This window comes from Silene latifolia, chromosome 10, assembly GCF_048544455.1.
Source record: "Silene latifolia isolate original U9 population chromosome 10, ASM4854445v1, whole genome shotgun sequence".
NCBI lineage: Eukaryota > Viridiplantae > Streptophyta > Magnoliopsida > Caryophyllales > Caryophyllaceae > Silene > Silene latifolia.
Genome location: NC_133535.1, coordinates 158,427,909 through 158,451,462, shown reverse-complemented (window position 1 = coordinate 158,451,462; position 23,554 = coordinate 158,427,909). Strand labels below are relative to the sequence as shown.

General features: G+C 39.4%; 1 protein-coding gene and 2 pseudogenes across 1 annotated transcript; all 3 read left to right on the top strand.

The window, feature by feature from the left end:
* The first annotated feature begins 315 nt into the window (after positions 1 to 315).
* Positions 316 to 1,810, top strand: LOC141606619 (ribosome-inactivating protein lychnin-like; annotated as a pseudogene).
* Positions 1,811 to 12,312: 10,502 nt separating this feature from the next.
* LOC141606618 (ribosome-inactivating protein lychnin-like) lies at positions 12,313 to 13,882 on the top strand (annotated as a pseudogene).
* Positions 13,883 to 15,554: 1,672 nt separating this feature from the next.
* LOC141608736 (uncharacterized) lies at positions 15,555 to 16,376 on the top strand. The gene has a single exon (XM_074428080.1). The coding sequence runs from the start codon at positions 15,555 to 15,557 to the stop codon at positions 16,374 to 16,376; it is 822 nt and encodes a 273-aa protein (XP_074284181.1).
* Positions 16,377 to 23,554: the final 7,178 nt, after the last annotated feature.

The window sequence follows — 23,554 nt, the reverse complement described above, 5'->3', positions numbered from 1 at the left end:
TATAACCCGAAGTCTAACAAACCTGAAATCGATCCGACCCAATTTGATTTGACCCGAATCCTACTCGATTGACCGGTTTTCAGGTTTAAACTTTTCCCGACTGAACTGACCCGACCCATACAAACCAGATAATGTGTCACATCTGAAACCATCCAACCCAAGAGTGACACGAGGCACATATAAGACATGCAAAGAGCCAAAGACGTAGCCAACCACATATAGAACTAACGTAGCCAAAGACATGCTATACTGCTATATAAGGCATTGAAATAACGCACTTTCTCTTCATTAACAAAAACACATATAGAACTAACTCTCAATCACATATAAAATAAAAAAAGGCTTTTCATCTCTTAATCTTTCAGCTTTTAATTCGTTTTCAGGTTTGTGTTTACTAGTTACTTAACTCTGTCTAGAACTATCAATCACATATTCACATATATAAAATAATTCTATCTTGTCTCGGTCATCTATATATTTACGTATTGCATTTTTTAGTATCTCAATTACTTGTTTACCTATTCACGATTTTTATTTGCATTTTGGTTCATTCGTTACCTATTAACCGTAATTACTAATTTTTCCTTAGTATTTAAGTCAAATGTAAAAGTAAACAAATAATCAGGATGTACCTAGGAAATAGTTGACAAGTTCGAACATTTGTTGTTTATATCAAGGGTTGCAATTGTTAATGCACGTTGGGGCGTTTTTATTTCCATTTTTGACCGTATTAATCAATAGTTATCTATTTCCTTTTCAGTCAAGATGAAGGTGTCTAGCATATCAGTATGGTACATGGTGATATCATTAATTGTGGCAGCAGCTTCTGCAAGCCCGACCTGGACCGTTGATTCTGATTCTGAAGAATATTCGAAATTTTTAGATTCTCTAAGGCGAAGAACTCGGCCGTGGGACACCAAAAGTGTGCGATATACCCGCGACCAAAAAAACAAATAATGACAAATTTGTTTTGGTGAACTTAATAGTACCCTTTAATCGGAACACCATTACCTTAGCCTTAAGAGCTTCGGACGCTTACCTTGTCGGTTTTCAAGACCGGGACTCGTAAAACAATAAATTACGGGCCAATTTTTTTTCGGACGAGTACAAAAAATTGCACGGTAAATATAAGAGTATTTTTCCGGATGCAGAGATTTTAGGACCGGAGCTTCCCGTTTCAAGCAGCGCAGTTACACTGATTTAGAAAAGAAGGCCGGTGTTTCGAGGGAAAAATTAAGTCTAGGGGTTAGTAGTCTTCAAACTGCCATTACCGCGGTAGGGAAAGATTTTACGGCTAAAAACATAGCAAAGTTTGCTTTAATATCTATTCAAATGGTTGTTGAGGCAGCGCGATTTAAATATATTGAGGATCAGGTGAAAACTCGTGGAATGTGGTCGTCTTTCGAGGCTGGTGCTCGTATTACACTTTTGGAAAATAATTGGAGTAAAATCTCGGAAAAATATCATAAATCTTGCAAATGAGGAGGAGGTGAGTTTACTGAAGAAGAAATGAAACTCGGTCTCGTTCTGCATAATTGATCCGGCTTAAATTCGAACCATGGTTAGTCTCGTTTAAGACGGTCTTGCAAAACTATTTTTGTAAGATCGGCTTTTTTGGGACTATGTCCTTCTCCAATAATATATGTATACACTTAAAAAGAAATAAGTCGCTACGACATTATTTAGACGGTAATGTAACATTTCCTCGATATGTGTGTATAGGAATAATGTAACCGGGGTAATGTCGTTGTATTAAAGAGTTTAATTATGTCGTCTACTTGTATTGTACTGTTTTTATTCGGTAGATGAAGCAAAGATATTGAGAGATTAACAAAATATTTGTCTCATCTATTCAAGCAATATATTATTTAACTTGTTTTAAACTTAAGATAAATATGTCCGTCTTAAAAGAGATCAATTGTACAATTGCAAAAATTATATGCTTAGTACAACTTCTCCTAAGGCTACAATATTCTCATTTTCACAGTATTAGAGCATCTCCAATGGTCACCTAAAAGGACTTGTTTGCAAATAAAAAAGATTTCAAGCTACTTGCTTAACCATTGGAGCACTCTACATAAACTAGCTTAAATTGAGCTAGTAGTAGCTCAAATGGTCCTACAAGAAGAATGTAACCAATAGAAAATAGAGGGTGTGTTAAGTGTGTTCAATTAAGCTACTAGTAAATTAGCTTAACCATTGGAGCAAATTGTAGCTTGAAATTGTTGTGGCTTAAAAAGTTGATGTGGCAAATGTAAGCTAGTAACAACTAGCTTACCATTGTGGATGCTCTTACTCTTTAATATGAGAAAATACGGTAAATGAACAGCGTCACCAATCACCATAGTAGCCTTTCATGTATACGACATGAAAGACCGTGCAGATCCTTTGTCCCATTTTATGTCCCATCAAATTACAATAATTTTTTTAAAAAATAAATAAATAAATAAAATAAAATAAAAATTACAATAATTTGGTTACCCAAAATCAAATGATTTACTTTTGTTTTTCCATGAATGGTCAGAAGAATTAGATTTAACAAAACCCCCTACGTAAATACAAACTCATGCATGTATTTAATTATCATGTGGCAACCAAATAACTTTTGAGCAACTCATTAAACTGTCCAATTCAAGTTTTGTTTCCAAGTCGTTGAAACTTAGTTTCTTGATGATAATTAAACAAAACCTTAATATAACATAATCCATCTATATAATGTCACGTACCAAACTCTACCAAAATGGTACGAAGTAAAAGCTTGTAGATTAAACGTGCAAAATGTTTTAAAGACCAATCGGAGAAAAATAGTGACAATTATCACAGGCTCACAGGCGTCACTGCCCATCTTGTACTACGTTGTTTTGTGGTGTATCCGTCTTAAATTATCGTCAAAGTTGATCGTGAAAGAGACACGAGCGTGAATAAATTAGTTATTTTTCTGTAAAACGGTCTTATTCATATTTGTGTTGACAGATTTCTTAACATAAATGTTATAATTCATTTAAATATAAAAAATTAGTTAATCAAAATGTGTTTTACAAATTTTTTGTGTATGACTGGCTTACCCAACAATTCATATGTGTACCTTTTGTCCCCTTTTTTTAACTGATTTGGAGTAATTTCGCTAAACCGCTCATGATTTATTATGTTGCAGGAGGCTAATATAACTATATAAGCGCTCAGAAAATGAAAATTTCAAAAATTTTAGTTACAATTTAAACTTTTTCTAAGTACTTGCTAAAGCTTTTAGCACCCTAACTGCAAATAAGTAATCCTAGCTCGGCTATTGTCAACATCTAATAGTCTTGCTACTTCTAAAGTTCTAAACATATTTTTTTCAGCAAACTTGTCACCCCATTCAACGAGTTTGGTTCAACTTCATTGATCGATTTAAAAAAGATACTTGGAAGTTGAAAAACATATTCGACAAATACTTTCATTTTAATAATTATTAAAATGTTTTATGTATTTATTTTTAATCTTTCCAAGTGGTTTGAAAATCAATCAACTTTCCACACTCATCCGAAAGTTGGCCCTGTTTACAAGATCAATAACATCAGGGTCTTAATCCCAAAATGATTTGGGACCGGCTGACATGAATCATTCTTTAGAACCGTTTAAGGGTGAAGACACATCTCAAAATGCGAAAAAATTGAAAAGAAAAATTGAAAAACAAAAGGGAGTGAAACTTAATACAAAATTCAGGTAAACTTATAGGTTTTAAAATCGAAGTCCAGATTTCTTTTATAAACACTTAGAATTTAAATCGAGCACAAAGATTAAAACGATTTAAAAACCAAAGTAAAACTTAAGGGTCCATAATACCTTAAAAGTGAACCAAATATTTATATATAAGAAAGTTGTTGTTAAAAAGGTGTAAAAAATATGAAAAGAACAAATAAATTTTTATAAATTAAATAAAAAACATTAAATATTTCAAATAACGTCAAATAGTAAAAATCCACATGTATTATTGCCCTCCATTGTGCCCTATCCGTCACCAATCCCTCGTCAAGCTCGAGAAATCTCATATCGCGCGTTGTATCACTCTCAGCCAAGTCTGTTTTGGTCTCCCTCTAACCTTAGCAGCCTTTTCTGTTCCCCAGGTCTCCAGCCTCCTAACTGGTGCGTAACATGCGTCCATATGTCTCTTTCTCACATGGCCAAACCATCTTAGTTGGTTTTCCATCATCTAGTCCTCTATTAGCTCCACTATAACCTTTTCCCTAATCACCTCAGTCGTTGTATGACCGCACATCCACCTCAACATACCCATATCCACCACGCTCATCGATCTTTTGAATGTGACAATGTTTCACGGACCAACACTCGGAGCCGTAAAGTAAGGCAGACCTAATCGTCGTGCATATAAAATTTTCCCTTTAATCCTTGGGCATATTTTTATCGCATAAAAACGATATAACATTTTTCCGTTTTATCCATCCCGCTTTGATTTTGTGAGCCACATCTCCGTCTAACTCCCCATCTTTTTGAATAATAGATCCTTGATATCAAAAGAAATTTGACTCAATAACATTTCCATCGAAAATAATGCTCCCCATCTCTGTCGATCTCAACCCAGCCACATTACTGAACTGACACCTCAAATACTCGGTCTTACTCCTACTTAGCCTAAAGTAAACCCACGAGTTTTTAAAGTATGCCTCCACAATTCCAACTTTCTCTCAACCCCCTCTTTCGCCTCATCAATCAACACAATATTATCAATAAATATCATACACTAAGGAATATCGTTCTAAGTATCTCTTATTAATTCATACATAACGATAACAAAGAGAAAAGGACTCGGTGCAGAACCTTATTTTTTTTTTTTTTGGAAGAAAAGCAGTGCTTAAATTAAAACAAACTAGAGTACAGTGAGTTCAGATACATCAAGGGGGCGGGTCGGGAGGGAGCGGTTCGATAGCCGCTACAAAGTCATTAGTACATAAACGAAGAACGAAAGGTGGAGCAACGTTCCAATTAATACAACCATTATTAGAACTACTATCAACTAAACCGGCTTTGGCGAGAGCATTCGCAACAGCATTGGCCGATCTTTTCTCAAAGACAATCTTCAAACGGGGGGAGAAGAGAACCTTATTAATGCACCCAAATTGTACTGTCTACAAGAACAATTACAAAAAATAGAAAAAACGTGATACATGCATAAGACACATAAGACATGCAAAGTCGAGGCAGCAGTCATAATTGTCGTTCTAGCCAACCAGTATTATATAAGACATTGAAATAATTCACTTTCTCTTCATTATCAAAAACACATAAAAAACAATCAACTTAATAATTCAGCTTTTAATTTCGGTTTCAGCTAAAAAATTACAGGTTTGTCTTGACTATTATTACTGCATAACAATGTTCTCATCTCGGTCATTTATTTTTCTATTTCAATATTAATTAACAATGATTTTAGACACGTATTCAATTCTCGTGTGTTAACCAAACAACTTTTGAGCAATTCACATGAATTGTCCAATTCGCGTGTTTCTTAGAAATTATTACCCCAAACAATGTCGTAATGTGACATGCTCGTTGATATAGTAGTCAAGTCACATATATTTACGTATGTATTGCATTTTTTAGTATATCAATTACTCTGTAATTGTTTACCTTTTACATTTTTATGATATTTTTAGTGAATAACTTAATTGTTATTTGCATTTTTGTTTATCGTAGTTATTAATTTCTCCTCAGTATATGTGTCAAAAATAAAAGTAAATAAATAATTGGGAAATAGTTGACAAGGTCAACATTTTCTGTTTATTAAGGGTTGCAATTGGTAATGTTGGGGGCCGGCCTTGGGGCGTTTCAAGTATTGTGTCCCATGCAGCCATGCTCAGACTCAAATGAGTTCGGCCAAGATTGGTTAGAGACTAGAGAGCATGTACATTGTCGGGTTGAACCACTTCAAAATACCCCGTATGAAGCTAGGATATGTACGTTGTATGGTTATTTTCCGTGTTGGTGGAATGGTGGGTAGGGATGGCAGTGGGTCGGGGACCCGACCCAGACCCTGAGGGTCGGACCCTAATGGGTCGGGTATGGGTCTCATTTTTTCAGACCCAATGGGTATGGGTCGGGTATGGGTCTTAAGAAAATATTTTGGGTCCGGGTCCGGGTCTAAGTTATGAGACCCATACCCGACCCTTAGACCCTTTATTAAAGAAAAAAAAAACATCAAAATTACAACTTTTCTGAATTCATACTGGCAGACTGTAGAAACCCAACTAAAGTATCTTTCTCTTCCCTCATCCCATAAAGTGATAAAACCCAACCACTAACAATACCACCACTCCACCATTGACACAAGAAAACCAGCACCACAGCACTGATACGCGACTGACAACCACCTCTCTAATAGCCGGCGACCGACAACCACCATTAACGGCAGATTAATAAACTCATAATGTTAAAGTAGTATGAATTTTTTTTTTTAATATTATAGACCACATAGCTGTTAATCTTGTTATTAAAGTGGCTGAAACTTGGACCCGCGGGTAGACTCAGACCCTACCCTTACCCATAGGGTCCGGGTATGGGTCCTCAAATTTTAGACCCTTGCGGGTCTGGGTCGGGTACGGGTCCAAAGGGAAAATCTCGGGTCGGGTCCGGGTCTAAGCGGACCCTACCCAGACCCTACCCATTGCCATCCCTAATGGTGGGTCTATCACTAATTAACTTTATATAGAAGAAAATTTACGAATTTAATAAAATAAAATTGTACTCGTCGACATGAGAAATTGCCAAGATGAATAAATTTGGGCAATCTAAGAGCATCTCCAATGGACAAACAAAAATAGGGTAGCTTAGTTTGCTAAGTCGGTTTTTTAAGCTAATTTGTTCTTCGACTACATAACGCTCCAATGGTTGGCTACAACACTTTTTAGCTTTATGCCTTTATGGGTCCCACATTAAAAAATTTCGTCCAATAAAAACTTTGGGATATTATCTCGTGTAACACTGAACTTTTTCGTTTTCTAAGATGTACTCATCGTTTTTCACATAAAAACTTTGATCGATAATAATTCTCTGTTATGACTCCAGGAAACGGTAATTTTTTCTTTCAAACCAATTTTCTCGTCGAAAGCCTGAAATTTTTTTACCGCTTTTTGAACTCGTAGCCGGTAGTTATGATTGGTCAAAGTTTTTTTAACGAATAAACTTTGATCGACCATAATTCCTGACTACGAGTTGAGATGTCGGTAAATTTTTTTTCAAACTGAAGACCTTTTAATGACGCTCTATTTGAAAAAAAAAAAAGTTTATCGTATTCTGAACTTGTAGCCAAGAATTATTGACAATCAATTTTTTTTTTTCGAAAACAAAGGGGTAGATCTTGGAAAACGAAAAAGTTCAGGGATACCCGAGAGAATATCCCAAAAACATTACTTTTTATATGTTGTTTACATCACAGATTGTTAAACTAATCAACTACTACTCTATCTTAGTTCCACCAACCATGGCAAGTAAGAAAGCAAAGTATGATAGGTAAGTCAAAGAAGTGAATAGCATTCACCTACCTTACTTGTTTTACACATGTGTGTAAGACTTTGTGTGTAGAAGCAAATCAAGCCATTATTTCAATAGTGTGTTGTGTAGTATAAATAGCTAGCATTTGTGTGAGCAATGTATTCATAAAAACAAAACAAACAATAAGAGAGTTTGTGAGTTGTAGAAATATTAGTGAGTTAAGAGTGTGAGTGTTTATTTATAATTGGTATATTTCCAATTTATTTGAGTGATAATAAAATTATTGTAAGAGTGCAATTTATTATTATCGTCTTACTCTTTTCACATAATATTTTTCTTTACGCTTCCGTATAAAATACACTCTGATTCGCTACATTTGGCATCAGAGCCAGTAAGGCGGAGTGTTATTTATCTTGTCCAAATATTGATCCGGGATCAATATTATCTTAGTGTGCATGATCGAGAGCGTGAAGCAAATTGGTCGGGGATCAAGCTTACTTGATTGAGCCAGGCGTCATCAAGTCACCATGGGAGATATCAACTTTTCAACTAGTGGTATTGAGAAGTTAAACAATGGAAATTACAGTACGTGGAGCACACGTATGCAATTCTATCTGTTGGGACAAGATCTTTGGAGCATTGTTGGCGGTGGTGAACCGCCAAACCAGCTAGAGAAGAAGAGCTTAAGAAGTGGAAGGTCAAAGCCGGAAAGGCTATGTACGTGTTAACGACAACCGTCGGAGACGATATGCTGTACCGCATCAAAGATGCAGAAACACCAAAGGAGGCATGGGACATTTTAAAAGAGTTGTTCTCAAAGAAGAATGATTCTCAACTCCAGTTGCTCGAGAATGAGCTAATGTCGGTTCGACAGAATACCATGTCGGTAAACGAGTGGTTTACCAAAGTCAAAACTTTGTGTGAACAAATCACAAAGTTGGATCCTGAAAATCCAATCACGGATACCAGGATGCGAAGAATTATTATCTTCGGTTTAAGGCCAGGTTTCAAGACTCTTGTTGCGAAGAATTCGAGGTTGGGCTACACAACCAACTCTTATTGAGTTTGAAAATATGTTAGCCAACCTAGAAGCTCTAGATAAGCAAATGTCTGGAGCATCCATCAAGGAAGAAGAAAAGGCTCTCTTTGGTAATAAAAAGTCATACCAAGGAGGTGACAAGAGAAATTCTGAGTCGAGTTCTCAAGGCAGTTCAAATAGAAAGCCAGGAGGATTCAGAAAAGGCCAAGGAAGAAGAGGCTTCCAACGAGGGGGAGCTCGTCAAGATCGACAACCAGACCATCAAAGAGGTCAGGTGCGCCCAGATGTTGTTTGATACAAGTGTAGTAAAAAGGGACATTATGCTCGAGATTGTTGGTTAAAATCGGCAGAAGGAAATGTCGCAACATCAAACGAGCACAAAAATAATGAAGTTGAATGGGATGTTCAAGCTTCATATTCAGTTGAACAAGAAGGTTCAAGCAAGAAGTCGACAGTGCACGAATCAATGGCATTAGTCGCGGAAAGTGATAACTTAATCAATTATAAAGATGATTGGATAATTGATTCAGGTTGTTCGAATCACATGACGGGAGACAAAGAGAAGTTTCTAAGCATGTCAGAGTACAAGCGTGGACGAGTTGTTGTGACTGCAAATAACTCGGAGTTGCCAATCACTCATATTGGCAAGGCCATGGTTATCCCAAGATATAGTAACAAGCAAGTTCATCTTGATAATGTCTATCATGTATCAGGTATGACGAAAAATCTAATATCGGTGTCACAACTAGCAGCTTCGGGAAACCATGTTGTTTTTGGGCCTAATGATGTGAAAGTGTATCCAAGTTTGGAGGGAAATTCATCTCCTATCATGGAAGGGCGACGTTTGGAATCTGTCTACGTAATGTCCGCTCAAACGGCATATGTAGACAAAGCTAGAAAAAATGAGACGGCTGATTTGTGGCATGCACGCCTGGGGCATGTAAGCTACACCAAGCTGAAAGTCATGATGAGTAAATCAATGCTCAATGGCCTTCCACAACTTGATGTGAAAGAAGATGTAGTTTGTGCTGGGTGTCAATTTGGCAAAGCACATCATCTACCATATGAGGAGTCAAAGTTCAAGGCGGAGACACCTCTGGAGTTAATTCACTCTGACCTATTTGGTCCGGTGAAGCAACCATCAGTTAGTGGTTATCGTTACATGATCACTTTCATTGATGATTTCTCAAGATATGTGTGGGTTGATTTTTTGAAGGAAAAATCAGAAGCTTTTGACAAGTTCAAAACTTTCAAAGAAAAAGTGGAAAAAGAAGTTGGCAGCAAGATTCAATGTCTACGTACAGACAATGGGGGAGAGTTCACATCCACATAATTCACACGATATCTACAAGATTGTAAGATCAAACGTCAGTTGACGTGTCCAAACACTCCACAACAGAATGGAGTGGCAGAGAGGAAGAATCGGCATCTCGCTGAAACATGCCGAAGTATGGTACATGCCAAAACTGTACCTCCACGTTACTGGGCTGAATGCATGAAGACAGCTGCACATGTGATAAATAGGCTACCACAAGCGAGACTAGAATATGTCTCTCTATTTCAGAAGTTGTGGAAGCTAAAACCTGCTGTGAGTCATTTCCGAGTTTTCGGGTGTGTATGTTATGTCCTCGTTCCAGATCATCTTCGTACCAAATTTGACAAGAAGGCAATTCGTTGTATCTTTCTTGAGTACGATGATCAAAGGAAAGGTTGGAAATGCTGTGATCCAACTACTGACAAGTATCATGTGTCAAGAAATGTGGTGTTTGATGAAGCATCATCTTGGTGGTCACCACAAGCCGTGTTACTGCCAGACTCAAAGGAGATTGAGGAAAAACTCAAGGATAAGATAGATGATCAGTTAAGCGAGAGTGATGGTGAATCAGAAAGTGAAGAATCTCAATCTTCACCATCAAAAGAGAAAAGTCCTTGGACAACAGGGGTACACAACAGAACTCCTGAGGAATTAAGACCGAGTCAGGTTGAAGATGTCATTATCCAAGATAAGGATAGTCAGCAACAAGTAAGGAGAACTAGCCGGCCACACAAGCCAAATCCTAAATATGCAAATGCAGCAATGGTGGAGAACACCGTGAAAGAGCCAAGTAGTTACGATGAGGCCGCTCGTAGCAAAGATTGGATGAAGGCTATGAAAGAGGAAATCCAAGCACTTCATCAAAATGAAACTTGGGAGTTAGTGCCAAAGCCAAGTGAGGTTAAACCCATTTCATGCAAGTGGGTGTATAAAGTGAAGACCAAGCCAGATGGTTCTATTGAAAGGTACAAGGCACGCTTAGTAGCTCGAGGATTCTCTCAGCAATATGGGCTAGACTATGATGAAACATTTAGTCCGGTTGCGAAGATTACCACGGTACGTGTTTTACTAGTACTTGCTGCTAGTAATTTACGGAAATTGTGGCAGATGGACGTGAAGAATGCATTTCTTCATGGCGAGCTTGATAGGGACATATACATGGATCAACCAAAAGGGTTTGAGAGTTCTGATCAACATTATGTATGTAAGTTGAAGAAAGCTCTTTATGGATTGAAGCAGGCGCCACGAGCATGGTATGGTAAGATAGCTGAATTCTTATTGCAAAGTGGTTATTCAGTTGCTCCTGCAGATTCGAGCTTGTTCGTGAAAGCTCGAGATGGAAAGTTATCAGTGGTCCTTGTTTATGTGGATGATCTTATCATCACTGGAGACGATGAAAGAGAGATTCATCAAATAAGATCAAATCTCTCAATAAGGTTTCATATGAAAGAGCTTGGAGAGCTAAAGCATTTTCTTGGTCTAGAGGTAGATAGAACCAAAGGTGGGATATTTCTTTGTCAACATAAATACGCCCAGGATATTTTGGAGAAGTACGGGATGCTCGATTGCAAACCAGTGTCGACTCCAACCGAGATTAATGTTAGACTGTGTTCTACAGAGGGAAAAGATTTAGAGGATGTGACGATGTATAGACAACTCGTGGGAAGTCTTATATATCTCACATTGACTCGACCTGATATCGCTTACGCGGTAAGCGTGGTTAGCCGTTTCATGCAAAATCCAAAGAAGTCTCATTTGGAAGCAATACGACGTATATTGAGGTACATTAAAGGAACAATTGACTATGGAATATTGTACCAAAGTGGTGAATTATCTGAAATTCACGGGTATTGTGATGCTGATTATGCCGGTGATCATGACACACGTCGATCAACTACCGGGTATGCGTTTAGTCTTGGTTCAGGTGCTGTCTCGTGGTGTAGTAAGAGACAACCTACTGTATCATTGTCGAGTACAGAGGCAGAGTATAGAGCAGCAGCGATGGCAGCCACAAGAGTGTGTGTGGCTAACACAACTCTTGAAGGATCTATATCAACCAGTTGATTCTGGAGTGAAGGTTTATTGTGACAACATGTCAGCAATGAGATTAGCAGAAAATCCAGTTTTTCATGCTAGAACAAAACATGTTGAAGTACATTACCATTTTGTACGAGAAAAGGTTCTAAGGGGTGAGATTCATCTGGACTATGTCAAGACCGATGATCAAGTGGCAGATATCTTTACCAAGGGTCTGAGTGGACCAAAATTTGAGAAGTTCCGAATGCAGCTTGGTATGACTTCTAGACTAACTCTGATATGAGAGTAGTCGTTGAGGGGGAGTGTTAAACTAATCAACTACTACTCTATCTTAGTTCCACCAACCATGGCAAGTAAGAAAGCAAAGTATGGTAGGTAAGTCAAGAAGTGAATAGCATTCACCTACCTTACTTGTTTTACACATGTGTGTAAGACTTTGTGTGTAGAAGCAAATCAAGCCATTATTTCAATAGTGTGTTGTGTAGTATAAATAGCTAGCATTTGTGTGAGCAATGTATTCATAAAAACAAAACAAACAATAAGAGAGTTTGTGAGTTGTAGAAATATTAGTGAGTTAAGAGTGTGAGTGTTTATTTATAATTGGTATATTTCCAATTTATTTGAGTGATAATAAAATTATTGTAAGAGTGCAATTTATTATTATCGTCTTACTCTTTTCACATAATATTTTTCTTTACGCTTCCGTATAAAATACACTCTGATTCGCTACACAGATTGCATTCCAAAACTTTCATCCAAGATTTATTAAAAAAAATTATTAAATTGTAATTTTCATTTTCTACAAGTAAAGAAGGGTGCGCGTAATGTGTTAGTGTTCGTTTTATACAATGTCTAACCTTGAATTTTCGACAAGTAACTGTATGTACTTGATTTTACGTCTCAGATGAAGGTGTCGAGTATTATATCGGTATGGTGCATGATATTGGCAGTGATTTTGGCAGCAGTTTCTGCGAATTCGACCTGGAGCGTTGATTATGGTTCCGGAACGGAATACTTGTCGTTTTTAGATTCTTTGAGGAAGGATCTCGGCGTTGGACCAGAAGTGTGTAACATATTAGTGACCAACGCAGCCAGATCGTCATCATATGTTTTGGCGGACTTGGTTTTTAACGACGACATCATTACATTAGCCTTCCGAGGTTCAAACGCTTATCTTGTCGGTTTTCAGGACAAGGAATCGAAAACTAAAAAATTACGGGCCAATTTTTTCTCAGACGAGTACAGCGCCTTGAGCCGTAATTATACGAGTATCTTCCGAAGCTTCCCTGTAGAATTGATTTAGAAAATAAGGCCGGTAGTCGTCGAGGAACAATACGTATAGGGGTTCCGAGTCTTCAAACGGCCATTAAACAGGTTTATGGGGAGGATTTTAATGCTGCAGGTACGAATATGGGTAGAATTGTAGCAAGGTTTGCTCTAATCTCTATACAAATGGTTGCCGAGGCAGCGCGATTCAAATATATCGAGGGTCAGGTGAAAGATCGTGGAATGAAAAGCAGTTTTGAGGCCGGTGACATTATCACAAGTTTGGAAAATAATTGGAGTACTCTCTCTAACCAATATCATGATAAATCTCGTAAATGCACACAACAACTTGATAAGTTTACTGCGGAACAAATGAAACTTGGTCTCCTACTGTATAAAGGAGGATCCGCCTTAAATTCGGATGATGGTCATCCCGCTCTCGCATTTATCTAAGACGGGTTAGTCGGATGCCTTTGAGACGGTCTTGCAATGCAAAACTATTTTGTAAGATTGGCTCTTTTGGGACACTCTACTTCTCTAATATGCACTTATGCAAAACTATTTAGATCGACTGTAATATCTAAGGAAAAATGGCGTTGTAACCAGTGTAATATTGTTATTGTTGTGTTTAAGGAGTTAATTATGTCGCCAACTTGTACCTTGAATTCTATGAGGGAAGGTTCGGGTTTCCCCGTCCTTACAATCCCAATATTATTTAGTACCGTATCATGTTCAACAAGTTTTTTTATGTTTTTATTTTTTTGTAAGAAGTAATTTAATGAAACCTGCTGAATAGGAGGGGGAGTAAAAGTTATCGAAAATACATACAAATCTAAATATCCAATGAAGGAGATTGATCGTCACAATACATTATAGAACATGAGTTGGATGCCTTTGGTAGCTCTTTGAGTGTCTTCTTAAATTTGAGGCAGTGGGTCATAAACGTCGTACTCAACCACGGTTATATAAGGCATTGCAATAAAGCACTTTCTCTACATTAACAAAAACACATATAGTTCAAGTAGTTCAAGTACTCCCTCCGTTCAGTTAGATTTTAACGTTTTCTATTTCAGAATGTTCATTTAATTCCATATATTTCTATTTTTCCAATGATATATCTTACGGAGTACGATTTTTCTAACTGGTGTCCTAAGGATACACACACATTAATAAGCATGAGATAAAAAGATTTATAAGATATTCACTTATACCATAATTTATCAAACATTATGAAAGACATTCACTACTCCCGATGTTAATAGTATTACATTTATTACTGTCACGATTGCTATTGCTAATTTGATTACTCCTGCTATTTTAGATAAATTGCCAAAACGAATAAAAGAGAACAACCTAGAAAAATAAGTTTTTCAAGTAATTTGAAAGTAAAGAAACAAAATCCTAAATATTTGTCTTGGGGACAGGCCAAGCTAGGGGTGTACGGTGGGTCGGGCCAGTGTGGGCTGGGCCGGATAGGGGAAGTGGAGCCCAGGCACGGCACTAAATCTAAACCTGGCTACGCCGAGCCAGTGCTAGATTGAGTTGGTGCGACACTAGCCCGACCCACTTAGTAGCGGGCCAAGGCCGGGGGCGGGGCCTATGTATTTTTAATAAGTTAGTGTTTGACCGGCCCGGGCCAAGAAAGTTGCGGCCCAAGCCCAGCCCGAGGATGACATATTGCCGGGATGGCCTCCTGGATCACGGCCCATGAAACCAAGATGCGCTGAGCTGGCCCGCAACGATTCAGCGCTCTAGGTCAAGCCTCAAATTATATATATATATATATTTCGGGTTCTTGACATTGCATGATTCATGTTTGTCTTATAGACCGCATCCTGACACTCATTCCCATGATTAATGTTATATATTGAAAATGTCTTAGCCTAGTGATTAAGATGAAGGTATTGTGGATAATAAATACCATGTTTGACTCCCCCACCTCTTTATTATAATGCGACTAAATGCGCACTTCGTTAAACGAAAAAAATGATTAATGTTATATTAGATAGATTATTACATAATCTTGTAAATTTATGGTGAATAATGGTTATATTCGATACTCATGACTTGGGTTCAGTTTCAATCCTATTGGTGGTCACCTTGGTCACGTCTAGAGCTAGCAGTGTGACCCAATTCACATGACTTAACCCGAACCCGAGAATATTGCAAACTGAAACCGACCCGACCTAATGATCAGTTACCCCAACCTGATAGCGTTGTATGAGTCGTAACGGCCCATTGGTCTATGTTAGCTCGGTATTGGGCTTTGTGCCCTAATGTTGGCTGTACTATTTATATGACGGTTGAGGAATAAAACAGAAATACGATTGATCGTTCTATTTTGTTTAACATGGTATCAGTGAACACAAAACAATTAAAATCTTGAAATCCTCAACCCTAGCCGCCACCATGACCATTGGTGACGGCTCCAGTTCAAAAATTGATGTTACCTCTCCGTATTACTTAGGTCCTCAAGACTGTCCCGGTGACTCTATCACCCCTGTTCGTCTTACCCTCGATAATTTCGATGAATGGTCACATGAAGTTCGCCTTGCGCTTAAGTCTCGTCGCAAGTATGTCTTTGTTAATGGTGTCATTAACGAACCGAAGGCCCCGTGTACGGCCGAGGATTGGGAAACGATTCATTCTATGCTTGTATCGTGGTTGTCTCATACAATCACATCTGAGGTACGTGCTTTGCTCCCTAAATTTGAGAACGCTAAAAGCTTATGGGATGCTTTACATGAGCAGTTTAGCGTAGTTGATGGGTCACGAATTCAACAACTCAAAGCAGGTCTTCAAGAATGTCGTCAAACTGATAATATGTCAATAGCGGTATATTACGGAAAATTGTGTCAACTATGGGATGAACTTGATAAACATCAGCCGATAATTGAATGTAAGTGTTGCGTCAGTTGTACGAGTGCTAAGCATCACATAGAGCGTCGAGAATCTGATCGTTTGCATCAGTTTCTCCTCGGCCTTCTTCTTACCCCGTATTCCTCCCTCCGCTCTGTCATTCTCGCTCAAACGCCCCTGCCCACCGTGGCTAAGGCATTCCATATGCTCTGTCAGGAAGAGCGAGTCCGTAGTGTCGATAAAATTCCCGAACCCATATCTGAAATTGCTAGTTTTCATGTTCAGCCGACTCTGCATCCTCTTAATAAACCCCCGTCTCAAATGACTCGGACTGAACGTCAACAATTATATTGTAATCTCTGCAAACGTTGAGGACACGACCGTAGCATGTGTTTCGACCTTATCGGGGAGGTTCCTGATTGGTACAATGAATTGAAAGCTCTCCGGCGTGGCGGGTCAGGTCGTGGTGGCTCCTCTGCTCGTGGCCGTGGGGGAGGCCGAGGTAATGGTGGTCGTCATCGTGATGAGGGCAATGGTGGTCGAAGTGAAGGAATGCGTTCTGAGGCAAGCAATTCTGTCCACACCCCTGCGTCTTCATCTGTCGATCCCGCACAGTCCGCTTCCGCATCTATGGTAAATGTGTATGGCACACTTACCCATGTGCATTCCGGTAAGTGGTTAATTGATACGGGGTGTTCCCATCATGTAACTGGTAATTATACTCTGCTTTGTGATGTCCGTAATATTCCCCATCGTATTGTTGGTTTGCCTGATGGTTCCAAAATATTTGCGTCAAAAATCGGACGAGTAAATGTCACACCAACCATCTCTCTAGACCCCGTCTTATATGTGCCTCAATTAACCTGCAATTTGATTTCGGTCTCGCAATTAAGTGATGTCTTGAACTGTGAACTTGTAACCAATGCTTCTTTGTGTACCATACAGGACCGGGCTACGAGGGAGGCGATTGGCACGGGTGAAAGGCTAGATGGACTCTATTATCTTCGTCAAGGACCGGAGGAAATAAATGTAGTGGCAAGCTCGTCATCTTTTACTTTATGGCATAATAGGTTGGGACATCCATCCGAGCAAATTGTTCAATTGCTCCCTTTCTTTCGTTCTAGCAAATATTCTTTGTCAAAACCATGTGAGGTTTGTCATCGAGCTAAGCACATTCGTAATAGTTTTCCGTTGAGCAATAATAAAAGTTTAAATGCCTTTGAACTGATACATTGCGATTTATGGGGACCGTATGATGTCCCTTCATCGTCAGGGGCACGGTATTTTTTGACATTGGTTGATGATTTTTCGCGTGGAGTATGGATTTATTTGTTAAATTCCAAAACCGACGTATACAATAAATTTTTACTCTTTATCGCAATGATTAAACGACAGTTCTCAGCTGACATAAAAATTGTGAGAAGCGATAATGGGACAGAATTTCATACCTTAAAGCCGTTTTTTTCCGAACAAGGCATATTATTTCAGTCTTCTTGTGTCGCTACACCCCAAAAACATGGGCGAGTAGAGCGAAAACATCAACATATTTTGAATGTTGCACGTGCCCTACGATTTCAGGGTGGTCTTCCTATTAATTTTTGGGGCGAATGTGCCTTAGCTGCTGCATTTGTTATTAATAGTACTCCGTCACGTCTTCTTAATGGGTTGACTCCGTGTGAATTAATTTTCAAGAAACCGCCTGATTTCACATGTCTTCGTGTTTTCGGGTCCCTGTGTTTTGCACATAATCAACTGTCCAAAGGGGATAAGTTTGCTAGTCGGAGTAGAAAGTGTGTATTTATGGGGTATCCGTCTGGTAAAAAAGGGTGGTATTTGTATGACCTTGATAAACGAGAATTTTTTGTCTCCCGTGATGTGAAATTCTATGAAGATCAATTTCCCTTTTTGTCCTCGCATGATTCACGTCCTGGTCCGGATTCCACCCCGAGCACTTCCGATGATTTTGTCATTGATTGGGACAATTATATCGACGCCACTGACGACAATGCCGCCCCTGGGAATGAAACGGCTGCTACTAATACTCCCTCCACCGCGGCTGGAACGACAAATGGGACATCCTCCTCTAGTGAATCTGATACGGAGGATTCTCCACCTTCTCCTTCTTTGGGTCGTGGCCAACGGGTCAGAAAGCCAAATCCGAATCTCCGGGATTATGTACTTGATTTCGGGAGTGACGACAGTGATGATAATAGTCCATCTAGCGCCTCTCACCTGCATGTGTCATCGTCAACCTCAGGTACGCCGTATCCTCTAGCTAATTATTTATCTTGTAATAAATTTTCGACTCCGCACCGTTCATACTTGGCAGCCTTAACGTCACATACCGAACCTCGCAATTTCAAGGAGGCCGTACAGAGTGCGGGTTGGCGCAATGCCATGGAAGCCGAAATGCGAGCCTTGATAATAAAACATGGGTACTTGAACCGCTGCCCTCTGGTAAGAAAGCCCTCGGAAGTAAATGGTTGTATAAGATCAAGTATAAGTCCGACTCCACCATTGAACGATTAAAGGCCCGATTGGTTGTGTTCGGAAATCATCAAACAGAGGGGGTCGATTACGATGAAACATTTGCCCCCGTTGCCAAGATGACGACGGTGCGTACTTTCTTAGCTGTAGCATCCGCAAAGAATTGGCATTTGCATCAAATGGATGTCCATAATGCATTTCTTCATGGTGATTTGGAAGAGGAAGTCTGATAAGTAGTATTTTAGTCGTATTTACCCCCACATTTATATCTTATTACGACTCGATTTTGCGTGCTTAATTGTCTAACTAGCTCATTTATTTACTAATTTATAATAATAGTCGTCGTAGTTATATTTATTAATTAGTCGGAATTTTTATTTAATATTAATATTAATATCACTTTATTTTTAATAATGTGTAGGTAAGGAGGAGTAATGAGACGGAAAACGAGTAAAACGAGATGGAAATAAGACAGATTACGGAGGAGTTAATGAGGAAAAAGGAATGGATTGCATTTAGCAAAGTCAAGCTTGCCATTTGACTTGACTAAAATCCAAACCCCCCTGCTACTTTTGAGTTCATCGTCCAAATTGTGAACAAAATAGTCAAGCACTCAAGCTCTCTCCAGATTTACCAATTAGCCATCACAAATTCCACCTCCATCAGATGCAATAATCACCATTCATTCACATCATCAACGTAACCATATTCATCAGCACCATTGACGTCCTCTGCCTCAGTCAATCATCATCAACCCGACATCACCATACTCCAAACCCGTCTTCACCTTTTCGCATCATTCACCATTGTTCCTGCACGTTCCCCTGCACACCATTCATCACCATCAATCCAATTCGACATCACCTGCATACACCACCATTTCCGTCCTCAAGTTCAATCACATTTACCCTCGCATCAAACTCCACTCTCCTTCAATCGCCATTCATACTCATCATCATCACACGAGCTCACCACCATTTTTATACACTTTCCACAAACACCACTTCATAGACATCATCACCTCCTACGCCATCCGACACCATCAGCTCCTCCGTGCTCCACAATCAAGCTCGGAATCGAAGCCGCCATCACCATTTCAGTTTAGCCATCTGAACTAATTGAATTCGAACTCGGGATCGAAAACTGAGTTTTTATGAAGCTTTGTTCTCCGTGCCGGTGCCCCGGCAGTCGACTCCCTCAACCGGCAGAACACACACTTTTTTCCTCCTTTTTGTGAAGTCCTCGCTACCGGTATAGGGACCGGCAGCCGTCATACCGGCAAAACGCACCAATTCAACTCCCTCGCATCATTTTTGTGCTCCATGCCGGTGCCCCGGCAGCCGGCTAGCCGGCACAACACACTTCAAGCTTATTTCTTCCCTTTGCTTCATTGACCTCGCTGCCGGCACAAGCCCCGGCCGCCGGCGTGCCGGCAGGACACCCCTTTTGCTGCGTTTTGTTCACGCGTCCCCCTTTTCCCCCTTTTGGTCCTTGCTTTTCTTTGTTTTTGTCTTTGAACCGTGTAATTGGTTTTGAAGCATTAGGATTAGTATTATCATTAATATTAGTTTAGCATTATTATTATTATTATTATTATTATTATTATTATTATTATTAGTAGTAGTAATTAGTAGATTAGTAGAAGTGGTATATAAAGACCACAACCTATACACTTACTCAGAACATTACACGTTACTAGACTAGAAATTAGATTAGAAATTAGTCTCTCTTACTCTCTCAATATTTGTAGAACCCTAAATATTTCCCTTTCAATATTTCTTCAATAAAATTTGTAATCATTACTTAATTAGTTTAATCAATCTCTTGTTTATCCAAGTTATTCATTCCATCAATTCAAGTCCCCATGTTATTGGTATAATTCCTTACTCTTATTTCACTCTTTAATTTCAATTGTTTACATTTGCCTTCTTTTAAGTTTTGTTTAATTGTTTATGTTTGAATACTACTTCTTATTGTTTAATTGATGTTATTCTCTTTCTTGTTCATCTTTTCTTTGTTTTCCATTGTTGTTGTTCTCAAAGATTGAGTCTTTAACTTTCTTGTGTCAAAGATTGAATCTTTGAGTTATTTGTGTTAAAGGTTGTGTCTTTTAGTTTAATTCTCACCCATTCTTAGATTTAATTGTCTTTCTTCCTAGTTTGTGTTGGATTATTGCATGATTAGTAGTAGAATTTATTCTTCCACCATGATTATGCTTAAAGAATCCATCTTTGTTGTTTCTTTTGCCTTTAGAAACATGATTAGTGAGTAGTCTTTTACTAGGACTCGGTTTGACCCGACATGAGTAATTTCACTAATTGATTCTCATAAAGGTTAATTGTTTGGGGAAATTGGTTAGGGTAGTCTAGAGGAATGATTTGGCTTATGGATTGATTTTGGGTAGTGTCAATTTGTAACCCTTGTCCACCAACGAGAGTTGGTTAGGTTGTAAATTGGGTACCCGGAAGTTGGTCTTATCACTAACCTAGGTTGAGACCGAAAGGGAGAACCAAGGGAGGGTACCTCTAGGCTAGCGTTTGAAATCGACCTCCGAGAGGAGGAGTGGGATGACCCGGAATACGATGAGTGCTTAGTGACCTTGACCAATTACTTGACCACCTTGGAAAAATGCATGTTTTTGGGGTAGTTGGGTGTTGAGTTAGGGATTCCGACCTTCGAACCCGATAGGGGGGTTGGTGGGTAGAGCTAGTGTCCTATTATGAGCCCGAGAGGGAGTTAGTAGGCGAATTAGAGCCATCTCTCCCTTGCTTGTCTACCCGAGAAATTAGCCTAGGGAATCGTGACGTGGAATTATGAATCGTTGTGGGAGAACCGAGTTCTAGGCCCTTTAATCATTTGATTTACAACTTAATCTTTCCTTGCTCATTTTCACTTCTCTTGTTGAATTACCATTTCTATTACTTGCTTTCTTACTTTAATTGTCTTAGTTAGTTATTAATTTAGTTAATTAGTTTAAAACCAATTTCATGATTCACGTAGCTAACTTATAATCTAAGACAAAACTAATACTCAAACTTGATCTCCTTGTGGTTCGACCTCGACTACCCTACTACATTAGTTGAGTTATTTGTTTGATTTGGGGAGTGCGACAAACCCACTATCAAAGTCTATATGCGGTTGCCTCCGGGGTTTAAATCTCCAGTGCCCGGTCTTGTTTGTCGATTGAAAAAGTCGTTGTATGGTCTCAAACAGGCCCCTCGATGTTGGTTTGCTAAGCTCGGTATTGCCTTAAAAAGGTACGGTTTTTCTCAAAGCTACTATGATTATTCCTTGTTTACATTTGTGAAGGAATCTGTCCGTCTGAATGTACTTGTCTACGTGGATGACTTAATTGTATCCGGAAATGACCTACCGGCCCTCGAATCTTTTAAAGAGTATTTGCATACCTGATTTCATATGAAGGATTTGGGCGAATTAAAATATTTCCTAGGCCTTGAAGTGGCACGTAATTCAGACGGTATCTTTCTATGTCAACGTAAATACACCATTGACATTATTTCGGAGGTAGGGCTACTCGGCTCTAAGCCTGCCCCTACGCCTATGGAGCAGCATCATCAGCTCGGCTGTAGTAGCAGTCAATTTCTTTTTAACCCGGAGCCCTATCGCCGGTTAGTAGGCCGTTTGGTTTATCTCGCGGTTACTCGCCCGGACCTCTCATACTCGGTCCATATTTTGTCCCAATTCATGAGTGCCCCGAGACTTGATCATTGGAATGCCGCGCTTCGTACGGTGCGCTACTTGAAGGGTACACCCGGTCAGGGTATTCTTCTCTCTTCTCGGTCTGATATGCATTTGTCGGGTTGGTGTGATTCCGACTGGGCCAAGTGTCCTGACACTCGTCGCTCCTTGACGGGTTGGTTTGTTTTTCTGGGCTCGTCCCCTATTTCATGAAAAACTAAGAAGCAGCCTACTGTCTCCTTATCGTCTGCTGAAGCCGAATATCGTTCCCTGCGTGCCATAACTTGTGAAGTTAAATGGCTTAAAGGCCTCCTGGAGGATCTCGGCATTCCACACCTGACTTCGGTCTCGACCTTCAGTGATAGTAAATCTGCCCTTCATATTGCTCAGAATCCGGTCTTCCATGAACGGAACAAGCATATCGAGATTGATTGCCGCTTTGTCCGTGATGCTATTCAGTCCGGTCTTATCGCGCCTTCATGTCTCTACTACTGTTCAATTAGCGGATGTTCTTACTAAGGCACTTGGAGTCTCTCAGTTCGTTTCTTTAGTTAGCAAGTTGGGCATTTTGAACCCGTATGCTCCAACTTGAGGGGGGGGGGGGGGTGATAGCGTTGTATGAGTCGTAACGGCCCATTGGTCTATGTTAGCTCGGTATTGGGCTTTGTGCCCTAATGTTGGCTGTACTATTTATATGACGGTTGAGGAATAAAACAAAAAATCCGATTGATCGTTCTATTTTGTTTAACAGATACCCAGTGAATTCTAACTCCATTCCAACCCCCGAAATTTCATACCCTCTTTCTCCCCTTGGTTTCTAACTCAATTCCCTCATCTTACAAATTTAGATTGAACCAAACAATTTTAAGAATGAACGGATTTGGAACCCGGTACCCCTATGGATTGAAACTCCATCCCATTCCTTGGTTTCTGGCCCTATTCCCCTATTAGATTCAAATTGATGCACGTTTCCATGGCCAACTAGCTACAATTGAACTCAAAGTTGTATGAAACTATATCCGGTCACCGCGGGTGTCTTAAAATTTCCGGGTATGATTTTTGGGACCGGGTGGATATGGGTCCGGGGTCCCCTATATGAAACCTTAAAATTACATGTTTCTCATTATCTCGTTTAACAAAACCTCCCCTTCTAAGTTTCTAACCCTAACCGCGGCGAGGGCACCGGCGGGATAACGACGTTTCTCTTCCTTCTATCTCGTCGAGTTTGCTACTTTTTTTTATATGTTTGTTCCTCTCTTAACAATTTTTGTTGTTTTGATTAGGAGGAGCGATGACAAGTATAGACCGGAACCATACAAGGTCGTATAAAAGGAGAAGTTTATTGAGGCCGTCTTGTGTGGATA

Coding starts and splice junctions, on each gene's coding strand:
- LOC141608736 (XM_074428080.1), top strand. CDS start 15,555: ATGACCATTGGTGACGGCTCCAGTTCAAAAATTGATGTTACCTCTCCG.